The 23,224-nt window shown below is 41.3% G+C and overlaps 1 protein-coding gene across 15 annotated transcripts in view; it reads right to left on the reverse strand.

Moving 5' to 3' along the window:
- Positions 1-3,976: 3,976 nt before the first annotated feature.
- Positions 3,977-23,224, reverse strand: part of LOC143024182 (la-related protein 1B-like) — a 290,930-nt gene continuing 271,682 nt past the window's right edge. For 14 of the 15 annotated variants that reach the window (XM_076183030.1, XM_076183033.1, XM_076183029.1 and 11 more), the window contains 9 exons: positions 22,872-23,182; positions 18,831-19,053; positions 16,662-16,799; positions 10,756-10,976; positions 10,271-10,449; positions 9,466-9,610; positions 8,638-8,881; positions 8,267-8,491; positions 3,977-6,475 (listed from right to left, as the gene is read on the reverse strand). In XM_076183030.1, the coding sequence (XP_076039145.1) occupies positions 6,008-6,475; positions 8,267-8,491; positions 8,638-8,881; positions 9,466-9,610; positions 10,271-10,449; positions 10,756-10,976; positions 16,662-16,799; positions 18,831-19,053; positions 22,872-23,182 (2,154 nt within the window). In that variant the 3' untranslated portion in view covers positions 3,977-6,007. The remainder of the gene's footprint in view (positions 6,476-8,266; positions 8,492-8,637; positions 8,882-9,465; positions 9,611-10,270; positions 10,450-10,755; positions 10,977-16,661; positions 16,800-18,830; positions 19,054-22,871; positions 23,183-23,224) is intronic. The other variant, XM_076183032.1, reaches the window with a different exon arrangement.

Here is a 23,224-nt window from a genome sequence, read left to right on the forward strand (position 1 = left end):
CTACCAAACCTCGATGAACCAAGGGCATGGTTCATTAAATTCCACACTACAAAGTCCCCTGTAAGGAGCATTGTCCTAGCTTCCCAATAGGGGGAGTTTGTGATGTTAAACTACATCATCATTATCAGTAAAAATGTTTCATTTTGGATTTTATCAAGTATTTTCTTTTTACTTGTTTTTGTTTTACACAGTGATAAAACAATGGCTAAAAAAAGCACCACCAATTTTCACTATGGGCCACGACTGGGTGTTTTACTCATTTAGGTGGCTTCACAGGGCACAAGCCTCTCACTCTCTTCTTTGCTTCAATCTTCTCATCACTTTTTTAAATAAAGTTAGCCTCTGCCTTCCCAATTTTTCCCTTTACACATGCTGCTTTATCCATTCCTTTACCTGTCTCTTTACTCTTTTTACTTTTTTTGCCAACCACTTTTTTTTACTAGTGAAGAAAGACTAGTAAAAGAGGTATGGAGGGCAGATGTGGAGGGAGTGAACATGAGGGGACGTCCTAGGATGAGATGGATGGATGGATGGGGTGAAGGGGGCTTTGGGGAAGAGGGGAATGTCTGTTGAGGAAGGACGGGAGAGGACAGAAGACGGGTGAATGGAGAATGGTTGTATATGGATGATGTGATGCATGAGGTGGAATGGGGGGTGAGGTAGTATGTGTGAGCATGGGGGGATCGCCGATTTAATGAAGCAGCCTTGCTGTGGATGTGCTGTGACTTGTGACACGGCCTTTGACCCAGGGCAGTGGATGACCCATCATCCAGGAGGTGCTAAGATGGGAGGGGAGTGGAGTGTATTTAGGGATGGAATGAGTGGGAATGATTTTATGCCTTTTCCTTTTTGGCTACCTCCCTCGAAAGGGGGAAAAGCCCTTGGTATATGTATATGTATGTTTATAATACCCTTGGCCTGTTTCCATTTCTCTTTTCCTCCCATTAATCATTTCACAAATTCTAGACAAGTAATTCTTCATAACACCATATATCTTTCTCCTCCTGTTCCCTCTACAGTTGATACCCAAAGCTGTTTACAGACGCTCCTCAACTTACGTTTTAGTTACGTTCCGAACGGCCGAACGTAAGTTGAAAATGAACGTAAGTTGTTACTGTACTATACATCCGTAAATTCTATTACCGTATCTTATAAAACACCCCTAAATCATTAATTATACACATAACATTGTAAAATAATAACATTAATTTCAAATAAATTAAATTCAAGCAACATAAATTGAGATGGTGGAGGAGGAGGGGAAGGATGAGGATGAGGCAAGGCACGTTCAGTCTGTCGTTTGTGCCATGTAAGCAATGGACGCAGCGTCATGCATAAGTATCGTTTGAACTACAGAGAGTGCGCTAAACTAAAAAATTCACAAAAAAAAAAATACAATTTTTTTTTAGTCAGTTCAAACGTAAAATCGAAAAAACGTAAAACGAATGAATGTAAGTAGAGGAGCGTCTGTATACCAAATTGAGCTTAATAAGTATCTGCTGGTTTTAATGTTTATGTATTTGTTTTATATTCTATTTTTCCCTTTACAAGGGAGGTGACCAAAGTCATACATACATACATATACCAAGGCTTTTTCCCCCTTTCAAGGGAGGTAGCCAAAAAGGGAAAGGCATAAAAACACTCACCCATTTCATTCCTAAATACACTCCACACCCCTCCCACCCTCCCTCTCATCTGAGCACCTCCTGGATGACGGGTCATCCCTGCACCTTGCCCACCGCCCTGGGTCAGAAGCAGTGTCGCAAGACACAGCAAGGCTGCTTCATTTAATCGGCGACCCCCCCTCTCCGTCCCCCCTTGCATATAAGGAGAAATCCCTTCAGGCTGCGTCAAAATTTGCTCGCACATACTACCTCACCCCCCACCCCCCCCACCCATTTCTCCTCATGCAATCACATCATCATCCATATACAACCATTCTCCACTCACCTCTGTCTTCTGTCCTCTCCCTTCCTTCCTCAACAGACATTCCCCTCTTCCCCAAAGCCCCCTTCACCCCATCCATCCACCTCATCCTAGGACGTCCCCTCATGTTCACTCCCTCCACATCTGCCTTCCATACCTTTTACTAGTCTTTCTTCACTCATTCTTTCCATGTGTCCAAACCATCCTAATATTCTTTCATCAACCCTATCTCCCAGCTCCTTTTTCACCCCTGTTCTCCTCCTCACCTCCTCATTTCTCACTCTATCCAGCCTAGTAACCCCCACCATACTTCTCAGACACATCTCAAACACATTCAAACTCCTTCTCTCTTCTTCTCTTATGTTCCACGTTTCTGCCCCATACAGTGCTGTTGGTACAATCACTCCTTCATACAGTCTCCTCTTCGCATCCATTCCTAAATGTCTATTCCTCATTACACTCTTTAATCCACCAAGGCATTTACTCGCTTCTCTCAATCTACATTCTACCTCCACCTTTTCCTGCTACACTTGCACCCAAGTATCTAAAACTATCCACTTCCTCCAGTCGCTCTCCCTTAATGTTCACTTCCAGTCTACTGCCACTTTCACCCCTTGTACATCTCATCACCTTACTTTTACCCACATTTATCTTAAGCTTTCTTCTATCACATACTCTCCCAAACTCTGCCACCAGCTTCCTCAATCCCTCCTCTGACCCTGCCACAAGCGCAGTGTCGTCCGCAAACAACAGCTGGCTCACCTCCCACTTTTCTCCATTTTCTTTAACCATCTCCAATCCCTGACCCACTACCCTAGCATTCACCTCTCGCACCACCCCATCCATGTATAAGTTGAGCAGCCAGGGCGACATAACGCATCCTTGACGAAGTCCCACCTTTACTTCAAACCACTCACTCTCTCCATTTCTAATCCTGACACAAGCTCTACTACTCTCATAAAAACTCTTGACAGCTCCCAAAAGCTTTCCTCCTATCCCATAAAGTCAAAGGCATAAATCCACTCCCAACCATTTCATCCCTAAATACTCCACCTTTCCCTCCCACTTTTCTTGGCTCCTTCTGGATGACAGGTCATCCCTGCATCTCACCCACTGTCCTGGGTCAATAACAATGCAGCAAGACACAGCACATTCATAGTGAGGCCACTTCATTTAACCAAACAACCTCCCTTTCCGTCCCTTCATGCAGAAAAAGAAGATAGGCAGAAATCCCTTTGAGTTGAATAAAAATATATTCACACATACTTCTTCATCCCTCCCCAATTCCCTTCCGTGCATCACAGCATTATCCATACACAACCATGTTCACTCCTCTCACCTCTGCCTTTCACACCTCTTTTATTAATCCTCATTCTTCCTGTGTCCAAAACATCCCAATAATCTTTCATCAACCCTATCTCCACTACTCCCTTTCCACCACCACTCTCCTCGTTCCTCACCTTGTAACCCCCACCATACTTCTCTCTTATGTTCCATGTTTCTGCCCCCTATATATATATACACACACAATATATATACATATATTAAATAATTCTGACTGTCATCCCTGGATTCGAACCATGCTTGTGATTTCTCCGGGGACGACAATCGGAATTATTTGATCGACATCACCGTCACTGGCAAATCTATTCAGATATATATATATAGAGAGAAAGGACCTGGTGCAAATAATTATGGTGTGACACAGTATGGACAGATGGTAGATGTTTTCCAAGTGATTGAACAATGATATCTGTTGGGTGGCATTTTGCCACACTACATCTCCGATTGGGGCTTATGACTTCCAAAGTTCCCTTACACCTGTTCATTTGAAATGTATTAATTTTCCTCATGCTAAAAAAGGACCATAGTTACCAATTTTAGTTTACAGAACCCACAGTACTGCACTTCTATTTTAATTTTCTTCTGTAATGGTTTTATATATATACACAGGATAAATCTCTACCTGGAATGCTCAGGTAAGTTCATTATATCACTTGAAGTTATACATATTTCTACATTTAAAAGATGATTATAATGAAAAAAACACTGTTTTTATATGTTTATTTTCTCTTTAGATTACTTTGCTTAGGTTACAATATATGCTATATGATCAAAGTTCCATGGCAAATACACTACACGCAAACTTGGCATGATTAATTCAACGTGGAAATAAAATCCGCCCCAATATACACAATAAGTTGAAACCTGGAAGTGACTACAGTACATAAGTATATCAATACAGATTAAATAATTACTACACCACAGACTACAATCTTTCATAGAAATACATCAGTTCCTATCTGCAGTCTTCTCTTCCAGATCCCAACCCTAAATATCCCTGAACCTTATTTTACATGAGCATAGTCTAACACAATATCCAATGATTATGCCAAAGTGATTAAAATGCAATATTCTGTCACACAGAAACAGCAGGGTGGGTCTACTGCACTTCTTCAAACCCATTTTTTTTTTTTTCGTTTCAGCATTTTTTTTTTTATATTTTTGTACTTTTCTTTATATGCCAATTGAAAACAGGTTGTCAAGAGCAATAATAGCAATATGGGTAAATGTACAATGTTATCCTACAAAAACAAGGCAACCAATAACTTCTTCCTTGGCAAGCGACTTTCATTCCTGCTGTAATTTACAGCAGATACTTCTACACTCCTAAAATACTACTCTCACATGGGCACTGGAAATTACAAAAATAATCCTTTGAGAAATTTAACTTTGCCATTTTCTTTTTTTTTTTTTCCATGGCACTAGACAGCAGCAGCAGCAACAGCAGCAGCAGCAGCAATAAACCGAAAGTAGACACTGGCTCCTTCGGTGTGACTGTGGACATGATCTAGTTTCTATAAGAACTAGGAAAAAGAAAGGCATTTTGCTAACTACTTCCATCCGATTCATTCCCTCATTCTAGCAACTCTAAAATTATCTAGAGCAATGCATTATAGATAATATGCTATGTACAAAGTGCTAGGAAATAACTTTTACTTACCAGTGGAGTTGCTCTTCCAGAGTTTCACATAAACTAAAACATCTGAATCACTGTCTAGGCAGGTAAAAAGAAATAAAAACACACATTCACCACATTTAGTAGACACCCATTGTCTACAAGCATTAGAAAAATAAACCTAAGAACCATTCAACCTAAGGCCGAGAGTAGTTAACACTCCAAAAGAAGGAATTGACAGCTGCAATTTCAACAAGCACCCATAAGATAGGTCTTCATAAATATATACTGAATATGACATGGCAGTACATCTTTGCAAAGCTTTAAACCCAGATTTGGTAGGCCCATCTTTTGTGAGACATAACCACACTGATGGTTACACTGTAACTGACCATCGACTTTAACCCTGGTTGAAATACACTATCACCCCATGAACAGTTGAGTGTAAACAAGAGAATCTACACTGTAACCCAATGTACACTTGACAGTGTAACCCTGAATGTAATTACACTGTAAACCTATGAACAGTAAACAATGTAATACCAAGAAAGTCACCACTGTAGTCATCAACAGTGTAGCGTGTGCCCAAATAGTAAGGCTCAAAGTACTCAGGTGCTGAGTAATGCACACCATATGATTTTAGGGACTCGACCAAAGCGATGCCCTGATGCCCAGCAAAGCAAATGGGCTAAGCAACCCCCTTTTGAAGGGCAATCAGAAATGCGAGAACATAGGAGGAACTAATGTACACATCCGGCTAGGTGAGCTTTCCCTCATCCCAATAATATTGTACTTAATTAAATATATGCAATGAGTATGTGTATGTATTGATGTGTAATGCATGTGAAGATGTACATGTGTGTACCATACAGTAACAACAACAAGGCCCCAACGCAGTAAAATGTCAAGTAACAAAAAATGGGAGAGTTAACATGAATAAATGGCAAACACAAATTCTTTATCTGGATTGCATAATGATAATTATTATCTACTAAGGGTGAATCACAACAAATAAAAGAAACAATCTCATCATCACTAATCTTTAGAACCTCTTCCCATTTCTCTAGCTCCTCATAAACCTGATGCAAAGAGACTATCCCTACATATGTACAAAAACATTTATTAAGAGCTGCTTCTCGATACTGTGGGCACTGCTATGGGTTCAGTCCGGACAACAGAATCAGGTTTCTTCAAAGAGGCTTCTATATTGCAATTTTGAGAATCTGTTTTTGTGGCTTCAGTCTTGGAAGGTTCCGACTTTGCTGCTGTGACTGCTGTAACTTGTGTTTCTGCATTAAGAGCAGTTGCTGTCTTGTCACCTTTAGGGGCTCCTTGACTAGAGGATGTTGGCAACACTTTGGTTGTATTACTTGAAGACTGCTGCTGCTGTTGGGGCACTTTAGTTGTGTGGCTCTGTGCAGGTGCTGGCATTTGTTGATGTGTCTGAGTCTGCATGTTTTTGGTAGTTCTGACAGGTTGCTGTGCTGCCTTTGCCTGAGGATTGACACCTTTGCCTTTCCGATAAGTGCCATCAGTGCGTTGCCATTGTTCTCTTCCACTCGAGTGTCGACTTCTGGATCCACCACTCATCTAGAACAATAAAAAATTCCACCATTTAATACACCAGACAACTGATTATCTGATTTAATTAATCTTTAATCCTATGATAGATATTCGATGTATTGAAAAAAATAATCTCCTTCCCAATTTATCTATATAACATGGGCTTTTTTACCCCTTATCAGTGAGGTAGCCTTAAATCTGATTAACACCCATACCTCCATTTGGAGGTGTAGCTCAGTGGCTAGCACTAGATCTTTTGACCAAATCCCAACTGTCTCTAAAAACTGGATAAGAAAGCTGAATTCTAGCCTAGGCACTATTCTATCTCTCTTAACTTGCTCCAATATTCAACCTATCCCAAAGATAACTCCTCTCAGCCTTCTCTGGAATCAAAAGTTTGTACAAATGGGTCCCACACCTAAATGCAATACTCTCACCTTTTCACAAGTGATCTTCCCATACCAAATCAAAAGTTACATACATATACCAAAGGCTTTTTCCCCCTTACAAGGGAGGTAGCCAAAAACCAAAGGCATAAATCCACTCCCACCCATTCCATCCCCATATACTCCACTCCCATTCATCCCCCCCTCCCTCTTATCTTGGCTCCTCCTGGATGACGGGTCATTCCTGCATCTCACCCACTGCACTGTCATTTAATCAGTGACCCTCCCTCTATGTCCCCTCATGCACAGCAACTACAAAACAACTGCCAAGAGGCTTAGTATGGAAATACACTATGAAAGCCTAAGAAGGTGAGGAGTATATGCCTGGAGGCATGTAGCTGCAATTGAATAAGTCACTACTGGAAACAGGAGAAAAGTGCAGGACTTAATCCAGAACCAAGAAAGGTGCAAGATTTACACAGTACCAACTACAATACCAGTGTGAACTATGAAGACAGACTAAGGAAATATTATAAAAGCATTTATTCTAACATTAGCTTTTCCATCCCATACTGTGCAATAAGGTGGTAATGAGGGGAGGGAGGTCTTTCTAAAAGGAAATAAGATTCTGGGACTGATTGCGCGATCTTTTGATTTCAAAAGTCTATCACTTATTAACAAGCTATATAAATCGTTAGTTCGTCCACATTTGGAATATGCTGTTTCCGTATGGTCACCGAATCTCATTAAAGACATTGACAGACTGGAAAAAGTAAAACGGCGAGCCACAAAACTGATTCCAAATATCAAAAATAAATCATACAAAATTCAACTAAAACACATGAATCTGTTTTCCCTAAAAAAGCGTAGACTCAGAGGTGACTTGATACAGGTCTTTAAGATTTTAAAGGGAATTGACAACATCAAAAGTGACCAAATTTTCACATTGAATGAGAATCAGACAAGAAACAATGGTCTCAAACTGTCCGGAAATAGATTCAATTTGGAAGTAGGTAGAAACAACTTTGCCAACCGTGTAGTTAATGAATGGAATAAACTTCCTGCACAGGTAGTGCAATGTAGTTCAGTTCAAAGCTTTAAGAATCATTTAGATAAATACTTAAGTAAGATGCTGTAATGATTATAATTTATCTTATATTATTTTTTTTTTATCATCATTTGTCTGTTTGATTTTCATTTATTATTAGTTATATGTCAATTTATTATTATTTACTATTTACCTGTTTGTTTATTATTTAACTATACCTATGCATTTATTTATTATTTATATATTTTATTTGTTATTTACATTATTATAGTTTTTATTTATTGTTTTATTATTAATACAATTTTTTTTTTGCATCCGACCTAGATATGGATCAAAAGGTCTCCTGTCGGCATGCTCCGCCTTTGTAATCCTTTGTGTACTCACATGTGACACCCCTGCTCCTCCAGAGCTTTGTCTCGTTCTTCCCACGTCTTCCCTTCTTGGCGTCTCGTCTCCTTCTGACGCTCTCCTCTGTCGTCCTCCATATCTTCCTCCACGCCCACTACTGCTTGCTCTTTGTGATTCAAGAGCTACAGTGGCATCTTGATTTTCTGATCTCGTTCTTACACGAGCCTTTCTTGCCTCACGGGCTGGGTCCCTTTCTTCTGGCTATAAAAAGAAAATAACAATAAAAACAATAATCAGTTTTCATGAAGGAAGACTGATGCCAGGTTTATCACACAGGTTACTACTGCTAACCATATCAACTTGATCACTATTACTGTAACCATTACAAACTATTTCATGTTCCTTACCATTTCAACTCTGAAGTCCTCAATACTCTTGTACTTTTCTAATCTCTCCTTCAATTTATCTCCAACTTTGAGTGTGGAAGAATTCTTGTAATATTTTAAGAAAGCCCAGAATTTCTCTAATCCATAAAGCTGTCCTGACTCTAGATCTCTTTCAGTTTCTACCTGAAAATCTTGGAAGAGCTCTTCACGGTAATGCTTCTCTAAACCATAACTGAAGAACCGGAATAGACATTCAAGACCATACCTGAAAGGGAAATTGAGGATATGAAAAATGTCAAATATATTTTCCTTATCTTATCCACATAAATTGGAGGTTGCTCTAGTTTTACCTATTCTGACATACACAGACAAAAGGAGAACTTATGCTATACTAAAGACCATCTTTTTACATACATATACCAACAGCTTTTTCCCCCTTACATGGGAGGTAGCCAAAGTCAAAGGCATAAATCCACTTTTACTCATTTCATTCCCACATACTCCACTCCCATTCACCACCCCTTCCTCCCTCCCTCCCTCCATCTTTTTTTGGCTCCTCCTGGATGACTGGTCATAGGCTACAGAGAGTAGCATGCCTAATCCTATCCCCATCTCTTTTTTTTTTTCTTTCTTTTTTCCGGCTTTTACAACTCAAGTGGGAACACTTGGTGGCAGTATTCTTTCTCCCCTACCACAGTGTTTGGAAAAAAATAAATGAATATTCAGAGAAGTGGTACAGGATAGTATCAAGACTAGGGTGGATATCATAATGGAGAGTGAATTGAAGTTTTCAAAACAAAATCTCTTTGGAAAAATATCACTTTCAAATACTGCATTTATCAAACTTACCTGTAGCCTACTTTTGCATCTTCATTAGCTAATCTACGGAATTCCTCATACATTTTGCGGTTAAAATGTTCTCGGAGGAAGAAGGACCAGAAGCGATATAAGGTGTTCATCTCTGCACTCTGACCAATGCCAAGTCTTTTACGTTCTGGAATTCAGAAACATAAAATAAACTTTCAATCCTTTCAACCTAAGACACAGTTTACAAATTCTGTTCTGACGAAGTACAGATGATCTTATGGTGCAAAAACATAGACGCTGTCAAAAGATGATTAATGTTCAAACTTTCCCATCAGTAGCAAACAACTATCTATATAGAAAAACTACAGAAATACATCAGTCATGCTTGAATGTTATGCTATAATAAATCATAGTACATGTAAACTGATTGGCCACTTTATGATAACAGATAAAATATTCTCAAAGGATTCATGAATCAGCAGTGTTGAGCGAGAGCAAGGAACGCATGTATATACCAAAAGGCACTTTCCCTTTAATAAGAGGTGGCCATCCAAGGTATGCAACAATCCTTTACTTATTCCAACACCAATCTAATATCCACTGAATATCCCTTTCATCACTTCCTTGACCCTCTCCTTAAGACTTTACTATCCCTTTATAAATCCTATCACCTCTTACCCATATTTACTTTCAGGTTTCTGCTCTTCCATACCTTCCCAAACTCCATCAATAATTCCTTCTGATTCAGTTATACATGCTTATAGCCTGTTTTGTGATTAAATTGCAGTACAAGTTGACAATTCTTTTACTTCTGGTTTATACTAAACTCCCCAAAATATACACTCGCCTTTAAGACACCGAGCTCGATATTTGTGGTAAACTTGTTGTGTGAAGCCATTTTCTTTGAGCAGAGAGTGTGATGGATGCTGGAAGGTTGGCAGAGAGCCAGGCAGAGATCCATAGCTACCATAATTACTACCATAACTGTTGACCAATTGATTCTCATTTGGACTGGCACCAAGGTCACTGCAACAGAAAAAGAAGTTTATTTCATGCACACGAACAGGGTCAATGGTATCAATGACCCCCCACTCCAAAAATAATTACTAAGTGGTCAATACCCAAAAAGCAAGGCGACTATGTATGGGACAAATTAAATTCCAACTGAATACATTCTATGGAATTATCATTGAAGCAAACATCAATCAAAAAATCTGAAACATATCAATACAACATACCAATTACAAAATTTCAAGCATGATTTATTTGCAACAATAATCAACAAAATAAAAAAATGAAAAATAAATTATTAAAAATATATACAATACCAACCTAAAGGAACTAGTGCGAGGTCTGTGTTCCTTGATGTCCATCACCCAGCCCACATGGGATTCAACAGGAGGATTGTGGGAATGCCGTGTCTTCTTTTTACGAGGTGTGCGTTGGTCCACATTGGCCTTCTCCTTGACTACAGGATAGAAGCGAGGTGCTTTGCGCGAACGGGGAGTTTTGGGTGTTGGTGGTACACGTTCATTGAAGGGGTCTTCTCCTCCCTGTAACATAATAAGTTTTTGCCTTAAGTTTAACTAACTGGAACCCCACAACCCCACTGATTTATGGGCTCTCCCATATATCTCTCTGTGGAGAAACCTAGATGGTTTGTATTGCATTCAAATAATTCTATTTCTCTGATTATGTGTACATAAACCTGTCTTCTCTTTTTTCTATGTTGAGTAAGGAGGAGATGGGGCAGGGGTTGGGGGTCAATGGAGTGATTGTATGTGGATGATATTTTGCGGCAGCCCAAAGGGTATCCCCCCCCCCTTGTCTTCTCTATTTTCCACAAAACATGGAGAGGGAGGGTTGCCAATTAAGTGAAGTGGCTTTGCTGTGGATGCACTGTGTCTTGCTCCACTGCTTCTGACACAGGCAGGGGACAGGAGACAGGGGTGGCCTTTCATCCAAAAGGAGCTAAGATGGGAGGGAAACAAGGGTGGTGGATGGGAGCAGATGCATGACTTTGACCTGGCTAATTCCCTTGGTATATAGACAGATAGTATATAAACATGTATGTATGTATATCTGCACATAGAAGTATTTTTGGGTACTGACTGTTGTTTTTATAGGCTATAGTGAAACCCCTAAAAGACCTAGTTACTAAGCATTCTTTTATGACCGGAGACTAATCTTCACTGAATGCTTTAAGTCAAGGTATGTGAGGAGTAAATGTAACCGTATTTAAGGAGTAAGTATGGAGGACTGGTTGGTGAGGTTATTTAATGTTTGCTGGACAGAAGGTAGAGTGCCGGAGGACTGGAGGAGTGCTTGTATAGTTCCACTTTACAAGGGAAAGGGGGACAAGTGTGAATGTAGTAGTTTCAGAGGGATTAGCTTATTAAGTGTAGTTGGGAAGGCTTATGGGAGGATCTTGATTGAGAGGATTAGGAGAGGAACAGAGGGAGTAATTGGTGAGGAACAGTGTGGATTTAGGACAGGTAGAGGTTGTGTAGATCAGATTTTTGTGGTAAGACAGATATGTGAGAAAGCTATAGGAAAGGGGAAGGATGTTTTTTGGGCCTTTATGGATCTGGAAAAGGCTTACGACAGGGTAGACAGAAAGGCACTGTGGGAGGTTATGCGGATATATGGGATAGGAGGAAAGCTTCTCGGAGCTGTCAAGAGTTTTTATGAGAGTAGTTCAACTTATACATGGATGGGGTAGTGCGAGAGGTAAATGCAAGGGTAGTGGGTCAGGGATTGGAGATGGTTAACCCCTTCCATACGGTGCCGCACACGTAGGCGTCATGGGGAGCGAGTGTATTCGCGAGGCTGCCATATCGGCGTCTTGATTATATTTATTGTAGTCGCCCCTCCATAATGACATTCTTTCTAATTCTTTTGTAATCGCATTTTCTATGGTTATCAAAATTCACGGGTGAAGAGAGAACGATCGATATAAGCGGTGACTATATTTTATGATGCGAGTATTATTACGACACGTCGTACGGCTGGCATTGGCTGCTGCCACCGAGATCTAAGTCCATGACGCCTACGTGTGCGGCACCGTATGGAAGGGGTTAAAGAAAATGGAGAAAAGTGGGAGGTGAGCCAGCTGTTGTTTGCGGACGACACTGCGCTTGTGGCAGGATCGGAGGAGGGATTGAGGAAGTTGGTGAGTTTGGGAGAGTGTGTGATAGAAAAAAGCTGAAGATAAATGTGGGTAAAAGTAAGGTGATGAGATGTACAAGGGGTGAAAGTGGCAGTAGACTGGAAGTGAGCATTAAGGGAGAGCAACTGGAGGAAGTGGATAGTTTTAGATACTTGGGTGCAAATGGATTAGGAGAGGATTAGGAGAGGAACAGAAGGAGTAATTGGTGAGGAACAGTGTGGATTTAGGACAGGTAGAGGTTGTGTAGATCAGATCTTTGTGGTAAGACAGATATGTGAGAAAGCTATAGGAAAGGGGAAGGATGTTTTTTGGGCTTTTATGGATCTGGAAAAGGCTTATGATAGGGTAGACAGAAAGGCACTATGGGAGGTTATGCAGATTTATGGGATAGGAGGAAAGCTTCTAGGAGCTGTCAAGAGTTTTTATGAGAGTAGTAGAGCTTGTGTCAGGATTAGAAATGGAGAGAGTGAGTGGTTTGAGGTAAAGGTGGGACTTCGTCAAGGATGCGTTATGTCGCCCTGGCTGTTCAACTTATACATGGATGGGGTGGTGCGAGAGGTGAATGCTAGGGTAGTGGGTCAGGGATTGGAGATGGTTAAAGAAAATGGAAAAAAGTGGGAGGTGAGCCAGCTGTTGTTTGCAGACGACACTGCGCTTGTGGCAGGGTCAGAGGAGGGATTGAGGAAGCTGGTGGCAGAGTTTGGGAGAGTATGTGATAGAAGAAAGCTAAAGATAAATGTAGGTAAAAGTAAGGTGATGAGATGTACAAGGGGTGAAGGTGGCAGTAGACTGGAAGTGACCATTAAGGGAGAGCGACTGGAGGAAGTGGATAGTTTTAGATACTTGGGTGCAAGTGTAGCAGGAAAAGGTGGAGTGAAGGTGGAGGTAGAATGTAGATTGAGAGAAGCGAGTAAATGCCTTGGTGGATTAAAGAGTGTAATGAGGAATAGACATTTGGGAATGGATGCGAAGAGGAGACTGTATGAAGGAGTGATTGTGCCAACAGCACTGTATGGGGCAGAAACGTGGAACATAAGAGAAGAAGAGAGAAGGAGTTTGAATGTGTTTGAGATGAGGTGTCTGAGAAGTATGGTGGGGGTTACTAGGCTGGATAGAGTGAGAAATGAGGAGGTGAGGAGGAGAACAGGGGTGAAAAAGGATTTGGGAGATAGGGTTGATGAAAGAATATTAGGATGGTTTGGACACATGGAAAGAATGAGTGAAGAAAGACTAGTAAAAGAGGTATGGAAGGCAGATGTGGAGGGAGTGAACATGAGGGGACGTCCTAGGATGAGGTGGATGGATGGGGTGAAGGGGGCTTTGGGGAAGAGGGGAATGTCTGTTGAGGAAGGAAGGGAGAGGACGGAAGACAGAGGTGAGTGAAGAATGGTTGTATATGGATGATGTTGTGATTGCATGAGGAGGAATGGGCAGGGGGTGGGGGGTGGGGTAGTATGTGTGAGTAAATTTTGACGCAGCCCGAAGGGATTTTCTCCCCGTCCTCTCCTTATATGCAAGGGGGGACGGAGAGGGGGGGGTCGCCGATTAAATGAAGCGGCTTTGCTGTGGATGTGCTGTGTCTTGTGACACTGCTTCTGACCCAGGGCGGTGGGCAGGGTGCAGGGATGACCCGTCATCCAGGAGGTGCTCAGATGAGAGGGAGGGTGGGAGGGGTGTGGAGTGTATGTAGGGATGAAATGGGTGGGAGTGTTTTTATGCCTTTCCCTTTTTGGCTACCTCCCTTGTATGTATGTATGTATGGGTGCAAATGTGGCAGGAAAAGGTGGAGTAAAGGTGGAGGTAGAAGGTAAAAAGTGTAATGAGGAAGACATTTGGGAATGGATGCTAAGAGGAGACTGTATGAAGGAGTGATTGTGCCAACAGCACTGTATGGAGCAGAAACATGGAACATAAGAGAGGAAGAGAGAAGGAGCTTGAATGTGTTTGAGATGAAGTGTCTGAGAAGTATGATGGGGGTTACTAGGCTAGAGTGAGAAATGAGGAGGTGAGGAGGAGAACAGGGGTGGAAAGGGAGCTGGGAGATAGGGTTGATGAAAGAGTATTAGGAAGGTTTGGACACATGGAAAGAATGAGTGAAGAAAGACTAGTAAAGGAGGTATGGAAGGCAGATGTGGAGGGAGTGAACATGAGGGGACGTCCTAGGATGAGATGGATGGATAGGGTGAAGGGGGCTTTGGGGAAGAGGGGAATGTCTGTTGAGGAAGGACGGGAGAGGACAGAAGACAGGGGTGAATGGAGAATGGTTGTATATGGAAGATGTTGTGATGCATGAGGTGGAATGGATGGGGGGATGGGGGGGTGAGGTAGTGTGTGTGAGCAAAATTTTGATGCAGCCCGAAGGGATTTCTCCCCGTCCTCTCCTTTATATGGGGGGATGGAGAGGGGGGGGGGGGTCGCCCATTTAAATGAAGCGGCCTTGCTGTGGATGTGCTGTGTCTTGCGACACTGCTTCTGACCCAGGATGCAGGGATGACCCATCATCTAGGAGGTGCTAAGATGGGAGGGAGGGTGGAGGGGTGTGGAGTGTTTTCAGGGATGGAATGGGTGGGAATGATTTTATGCCTTTTCCTTTTTGGCTACCTCCCTAGTAAGGGGGAAAAAGCCTTGGTATATGTATGTATGTATGTATGGAGTGAGGAGCATGAGGGAGGGAGGGCTGGTGGAGGGGAGTAGAATGGGTAGGAGAAGGTAGATGCCTTTAACCTGGCTACTTTCCATGTAAAGGGAAAAAAGCTCTTGGTGTATATAAATAGACAGATAGATAGATAGATGTGAGGAATAAGTGGGTCTGAGGACTTCCCTAGGATTGTGTTCTCATTTGGTGAGGAACTTGTATAGATAAGGGTACAGCTAATTTGACCCTGCTGTGGAAGAGCTCTACCCTGCTATATTGCATTATATCAAAGTAGTAAAGCAAGGGCTAGAAAGACCCTTCACTCACAAGGTGCTTACAGGGGAGGGGTGTTTCAACAGATTTTATTTGTTTGTGATGTGGGTGGAGGAGGGGGGTCTGAAAGCTGCAAGCCCATTCTCACCCCATAACCCTAGTGTTGCCACTGAAAGGTGCACATCTCTTCTTGTTTCTGTCATTGGCTCAAAGGACCAAGAGGAGGAGGAAGAGGAGAAAAAGTAGGAAGAAACAGGAGAGGAGGAGTAGGGTGCAGGATGATGAGGATGAGGATAAGGATATGAAGAGGTGGAGGAATGTGATACAGAGATATCCTGGACCCATTGTGGTCACATTACCAAATGGAGCTGGACCTCCAGATGGGGGCAATGGTGATGACAGGATCTACAGACAAGCAGCAAAATAATTGCCTCCATTATTTATTTTGCAGAAAAAAATATGAGATCAAACAAAAACATAACTGTCACTTCAATATAAAAAGAGAAAAAAATGAAGGAGCAGTAAAAAGGGAGACATGAGAACAAGTAGCAACAAAAAGAGGTAATGTAGGTCAGGCCAAGAATGATGAGTACAATTACCAAGCTTTGGCTACAATATAGCACAACTTGTAGTAGAATTATACTGAATGAGTAACAAGTTATGTGAGATTGTACTAGTCAACTCCCAACCAAGTCAATTTTGCACACCATAAGTGGGCATGCAAAACAAGTTCATGCACTTTGCCAACACAAGGTACTAAAATCCTGCAAAACTAGCATAACTTTTTCTTATCTCCAATAAAAAGATAAGCTGTGCTGAACTAAAAGGCTCAGTCAAAAGGTGATCCAGAGAGCAAGGAACTACACAACATTGTACATGTCATGAGTCTTGTTCTCCTGGATGAAGGATCTCTAGAAACTCAAAAGATTTTGGAATCGCCAATCAATATACTATACCAAATGCTGCCTGCTGATGCGTTGGGAGCAAACCATAATAATAAAGGTCATTTGTAAAGGCAAGGCAATAATATTTTGGGACAATTTACAACTACACACCACCGGGTGTTAAGTTGTCATGTCCTTATACATATCTTCCCTGTGCCTAAACAAAGCCTTGATACTTTGACTAAGTTTTGCAACAAATTGGATGGTGTTAATATACCTCAAGCAGGTGTAGGGGTGGGGGTGGGGGTGGTACCTCCTGATTGGAAGGAGCTGGTGGCTGTGGGCGTAACGTTTCCATTTCCTCTTGACTGATCATCTTGACTTGTTGCTTATCACGGGTCTGCTCTTCAGGGAACTGTGTTGGAGGAAATACACCAATTTAGTAAAAGAAATAGATGCATGTATACACGCACACACACACACAATGTAATGGACAATGTAATCACAAAATGGACTAAAGAACCAATAAGAATGAGAGGAGACACACCTTCCTTAAGAGCGAGATGTTATACATTACTTAATTTACCAATGTCCTACAGGGTAGAATAACTTTAAGGGGTTTCTCCTAACTTTAGTGAATCCCAAATTAAGGGACGAGTCATACAGGCAGTGATCTTTGGGAAGGCAAACTTTATGGAAGGAACAGAGACAAAATTTGAGGAAAACAGATATTTTGCATAAATATATTTTAGGCAGAGGTGAGTGGAGAATGGTTGTATATGGATAATGTTGTGACTGCATGAGGAGGAATGGGCGGGGTGGGTGGGGGGTGGGGTAGTATGTGTGAGTAAATTTTTGACGCAGCCCGAAGGGATTTCTCCCCGTCCTCGCCTTATATGCAAAGGGGGACGGAGAGGGGGGGTCGCCGATTAAATGAAGCAGCCTTGCTGTGGATGTACTGTGTCTTGCGACACTGCTTCTGACCCAGGGCGGTGGGCAGGGTGCAGGGATAACCCGTCATCCAGGAGGTGCTCAGATGAGAGGAAGGGTGGGAGGGGTGTGGAGGGTATTTAGGGATGAAATGGGTGGGAGTGTTTTTATGCCTTTCCCTTTTTCGCTACCTCCCTTGGAAGGGGGAAAAAGCCTTGGTATATGTATGTATGTATATTTTAGGCATATATAAATCATGGGACTGGAGGAATATATATACCATATGATGTGTCTCCAAAGATGGAGAAAGAGAAGAACCATTGGATCAAGGAAAGAGTACAAGACATCCAGAAATGTGTGCATAAACATCAGAAGAGGAAGAAAATCATAATCCACTTCCACTCATTTCATCCCCACATACTCCACTCCCATTCACCCCCCTTCCCTTCCTCTTTTCTTGGTTCTTTCTGGATGACAGGTCATCCCTGCATCTTGCCCACTACCCTGGGTCAGAAGCAATGTAGCAAGACACAGCACACCCACAGCAAGGCTGCTTGTAAAAATTGTCAAGATTGTAAAGATGAATAATTGCTGCAGAGCAGTGGATGATGTCAATGCAGACATATTAAACAGTAATTTCCAGGCCATGTTTAACAAACTTAAGTGAGAAATGAAGGAATTTCTTGTTGGGTGAGGTTGTAGAACATAAAAATTAGAACAACAAGAATTGCAAAGACTACTACAGGCACTGGATGAAAGATAAATTTCAAGTCAGATACTCAAAGATATTTTGTGCCAACACGGTGAGAGGACGGTATCTCTAAATCAAGTCAGTGCCTCTGACCAGTATGACAAATTGTGAAGGAGAGATGATTAAAGTACTCGGAAGAGGAAATAATCCTGTTGAAAAACCACTCTGGCTTCAAGAAAAAAAGATAGTGTTTCCAATTTACTGAGGACTTATTCAAGAGTAATGTATGTGTTCCAAGACAGGGATGGTTGCATGGGCAGTCTTTGCATGAATCTATATATTTGATGTCTGCATGTAGGATGTCTTAGCTGGAGTGGATGATAACAGTAGTGAAGGACACAATTCTGCACTTGGGGTGGGGGTGATGGAGTTACTAGTGGAGTTCTACAGGGGTTAGGGTTAGCACTAATCATGGATAATTTGATCAGTTATCCCATATCATTCAGTAAGCAAAAATCATGAGGTGAGTAAGGATGATAGTGCGTTGTAGCCTGTTAAAAGACCTCCAGGATATACAAGTCAAGCCAAGACCGAAAAAAATTAATTGTGAAGAAATGCAATGTATTGGAAATGGGTACAACCAAGACTAGATTAGCAGTGCACTTCAGAATATTGTAAAGATAAAAAAAAAGGGGAATAATGGTTATGTAATATTAAACTTGACACCCCCCATACACAAAAAACATGAGCACATGCAGATAATGCATACTTTGTACCCAATCATGCTCATGTATGCATCATACATGATAAATATAATCTGCTCACCCATTCACTATCTTGCCAAAGATCCTGTTCATAGTAGTATAGTCCATCGTTGATAACTTGTGCCAATTCTTGGGTGATTTTAGTTCGTGTGACCCAATCTCCTGTTCGGTCATAGCCTTCATGCTTTGGTGGAGGTTTGTTGGGGGCAGGTGGAGACTGGGTGACAATGAGAAGTTTGTTTACATCTGTATCACTGATTTCATAGTCACTCTCATCCTCAGACCTGGAAAATAAATAAATAAATAATTATTTTTAAGAAAACAAATACAATACCAGTAACTTACTTTTTAATGCGCATACAGGAATACCTCACTATAAAACTGAGTTGTGTTCCCAGCTGACTGGTCGCAATGCAAAAATTTGTATATAGAGGTGGGTTTTACATGTAAATTGGGGAGTTGTGTTCATGAACCCTGTCAACCCCCTCGGTTGTATAGTGAGGTATTCCTCTATTGTGATGCATAATTGTACATCATGCAACCTGATGGGTGTGTGAATATTTGACTCATTGAAGAGGTTAAAGAGAATTAGTTGACAGGGTTGATAAAAGAATACTGGGATGATTTGGGGATATGGAAAGAATGAGCGGAGAAGGATTAACAAAAAGAATTTGGAGGGCAGAGGAGAATGGAGGGGAAGACACAGAATATCTGTTGGACAGGGAGAGGAGACAAGATAAAATGGGTGGAGAGGTTGTGAATGGATGAGCAGAAAGGGTTTTCATGTAATGACACAGTGGAGGCACGTATATACTCTCACCCATTCCACTCCCCTCCACCTCTCAACTGAGCTCCTCATGGATGATAGGTCATCCGTCTCCTACCCACTGCCCTGGGTCAGAAGCAATGCAGCAAGAAACATGAAAACATTTTTCATTTCTGCACATAAAGCTAAGATTATATCTGAAAATTGTTTGTCTAGTAATTTTTGTATTTGTAACATGCATAGTTTGAACTTTAATCAGACAACACCTAAATAAAGATACAAGAAAAACAGAGGGAAGAACCCTTGTTTAAATTACAAGACATGAGGAAGGATTGAAAAAACTGGGATTCCCTACTTTGAAAAATTAACCTCTTCAATATGAGACAAATATTTGCATACAAGTGTTAGGCTGCATGATGTACAATGATTCAATGATGCATCACAATACACTCAGTATAAGAAGTAAAGTTACAGCTGTAATATTTTCCCTCGTTCTTTCACCATGAATGTGGATAACCACAGAAAACAAGATCAACCCTGTTCACAGAAAATGGTGGTCACTCAGCTACAACTATAAAATCAATATAATCAGGATGCCAATGGCTGCGTCCTCAGATACCCAGTCACACCTGAAGAAGTACTCTATTGTCAGCATTCTGATCAGAGAAAAATATAGAAAAATGGACAGACTTTAATTGTACACAATTAAAATCAACATAATTGAAAAAGCTAACTTCTTTGAAATATATTAGGAAGTATAGCTTTATAAAAAAAAAGTTGTCTGCAAAATCCAAGCCAGCAACATAAATAAATCTAAGACAAGCATTGAGTAGACAGAGACAGGGCCCCATGAGCACAGCTCTAACCCTGTATACTGCAACTAGGTAAATAGACTAGGGACAATTATTAACTGTGGGAAGTTTTCTATAGCAATGTAGCATCTAAACACTGGGCTACAATACCTCAAACAACCCCAACAGATGCTCTATGCTGAGTGAGTTAGAAAGTTAATGACACTTGTCTATCATTTACATTTTTCTTTTTAGGAATCTGCCCCTTGGGGCTACAGGGAGAAGGATGCCTAGTCCCTCTCCCCGTCTCTTTCTTCTCGCCTCTTACGATCCAAGTGGGAAACTTGGTGGCAGTATTCTTTTCCCCCACCACAGAGAGAGAATACTCAGAGAAATGGTACAGGACAGCAACAAGGGGTTGGGGGACAGCATAACGGAGGGACAGTCGTAGTATAAAAGTGTCATCATTTCTCTATGAACAGAATTTCTTCTATCATAGACAAAATGATGTGTGGCTCTGGTCCGTAGGGGCGCCCCATATAGACCCTAAAGTATCGACTGCATGCTACTTTGCCACAATAACAAGCAGCCAATACCCCAGACCCGTCATCCAGGAGGTGCTCAGATGAGAGGAAGGGTGGGAGGGGTGTGGGGGAAAAAGCCTTGGTATATGTATGTATATCATTTACCCTCTGGTACTCTGCACATTCCAACTCTTCTTGCTTAAACAGACTTGAAACCTATCACATACCTGCACCAAAGGCCCTTTCTCTGGTACAAAAGAGATGGCCATATAAGACATGAACCAATCCTTCATTCATACCACAACCATCCAGCATTTATTTGTTTTTCCTTATGGACAAAGGGCCATCACTGTCCCCTATCCACTGCCTGGGTCAGATGCATTCAACAGCCCAACAACGAATGCTGGTTTTCCCATACAACTCCATTACAAATTTATATTCTACATCTACAAGTATGCTGTGTCTTGCGACACTGCTTCTGACCCAGGGCAGTGGACAAGGTGCAGGGATGACCCGTCATCCAGGAGGTGCTAAGATAAGAGGGAGGGTGGAGGGGTGTGGAGTGTATTCAGGGATGGAATGGGTGGGAATGACTTTATGCCTTTTCCTTTTTGGCTACCTCCCTTGTTAGGGGGAAAAAGCCTTGGTATATGTATGGTATGTGTAATAAAGATGTATAGTGAAGCTGATAGGGTAGACCTATGAGTGCAAAGATTCTTTGGATATATATATAAAAAAAAAGTTAGGAAAGAATAGTACAGAGAGCAAGTAAAAAAGTGAGAATTGAACATTCATCATTTTTCATTGCTCTTTGTATCAGATCCTCTCTTATAACCCTTTAATTTCCTTCTCCCATCAACCATTTTCCTATGGTTTCCTACTGTCAAAATCAGTCCCTATCATTCTCCACATACAAGTTTCTGAAATACTCTACCCATCTCCTACTTACCACCCTTACTTCTATTAACCTCTTCAATACAAGTCAAATATCTGTGCACATGTGAGGGTGTTTGATGTATGATGATGCATTACAATACATGCATTACAATTATAAAGTTACTACTGTTATACATGTTCTCTTTCACCCTGAATAAATATAATGTCACAGAAAATGTGATCAAGCCTGTTCACAGAATACGGAGGTCAGAAACAGCTACAAAGTAAATATATCAGGAAGCTGATGCTGGCATCCTTGTATACCCCACTCGCAGCTCATACATAGGTGTCACTGCTAATAAGAACACGGGTACGTGTGTTCACTTATGTAAAGTAGACCACTTGGAAAAAGTGGTCTAATGAAGCAGAGCACTTTTGTATATTACATCTTTTGCACTGAAGATGTAATATACGAAAGCGCTCTGCTTCGTTAGTTTCTTTTTCCAAATGGTCTACTTTGCATAGGTGTCATTGTATTCAAGAGGTTAACATGTGTTCACTTGCAACCTTTAACCTTTCCTCTCTTCCTGACTCTCACACCCACCTTACTTTCTTCACTTCCTTCGAAAACATGTCTATTCTTTTCATAATTCTCAGTCACATTTCTACTTTACATTCGCTCTACTCTTTGAACTTTGATTCCCCTCTCTGCTTTCTGTACCTCTCATATGCTTCCATAGTTCGATTTAGCAACCAATACTCACAAGTTCATTTCTTTTCTTAAAACACTGCCTTCACCTCCTCATCCCCCATAACACATCTGCTGCATCCTCATCACCCGCCATACTATCTTTGTGATTTTTATCACTTCCTTTTTCAAGCAGCACCACTATCACTTTACCCTCTTCTCTCCACCCAACTTTTACCTTTACATTCATTGTATTTCCTCCCAAAAATTATTTATTCTTTTCAAAACAATCAGATAAACTCCCACCCAACCTTACACCACCTCTCTTGGCTTCCTCACCTTGGATTTCACTTCCACCCTTTCCACTTTACCTCACTCATACTTTTAACAATTGTTCTTTGCGACCATTCCATGAATGCACACTTTGAAATAACAACATTACTAATGAATAACTTACCACTCAGTAAAGTTGTGTTGTCTTCCAGATTTGGGTAACACTTCCAGTTCTTCATCAAACTGGAAGTCAAGCTCTTCTCTTGTGTCAATAGCATTACTGACAGGAAGACCACCACCAGTATTGCCAACACCTACACCCAATCCACTACTTCCGCTGCTTTTACTGGGTCCTCCTCCCCCTGAACTTCCTCTTGACAGTACACTGGTGGATGCAGTCCTTGTCTTTGCAGGTTCTTGCGATCCAGCCCTTGAGCCACTGCCTTCCTTCTCCTTGCTTTCACTTTCTCTTCGGGACCGACTTTTACGTTTTACCTGCACAAACAAAAGAATATTTACCACACATCCTCAGTTAAA

This window comes from Oratosquilla oratoria, chromosome 1 (genome assembly GCF_046742065.1).
Source record: "Oratosquilla oratoria isolate Oo_2021 chromosome 1, ASM4674206v1, whole genome shotgun sequence".
Taxonomy (NCBI): Eukaryota; Metazoa; Arthropoda; class Malacostraca; order Stomatopoda; family Squillidae; genus Oratosquilla; species Oratosquilla oratoria.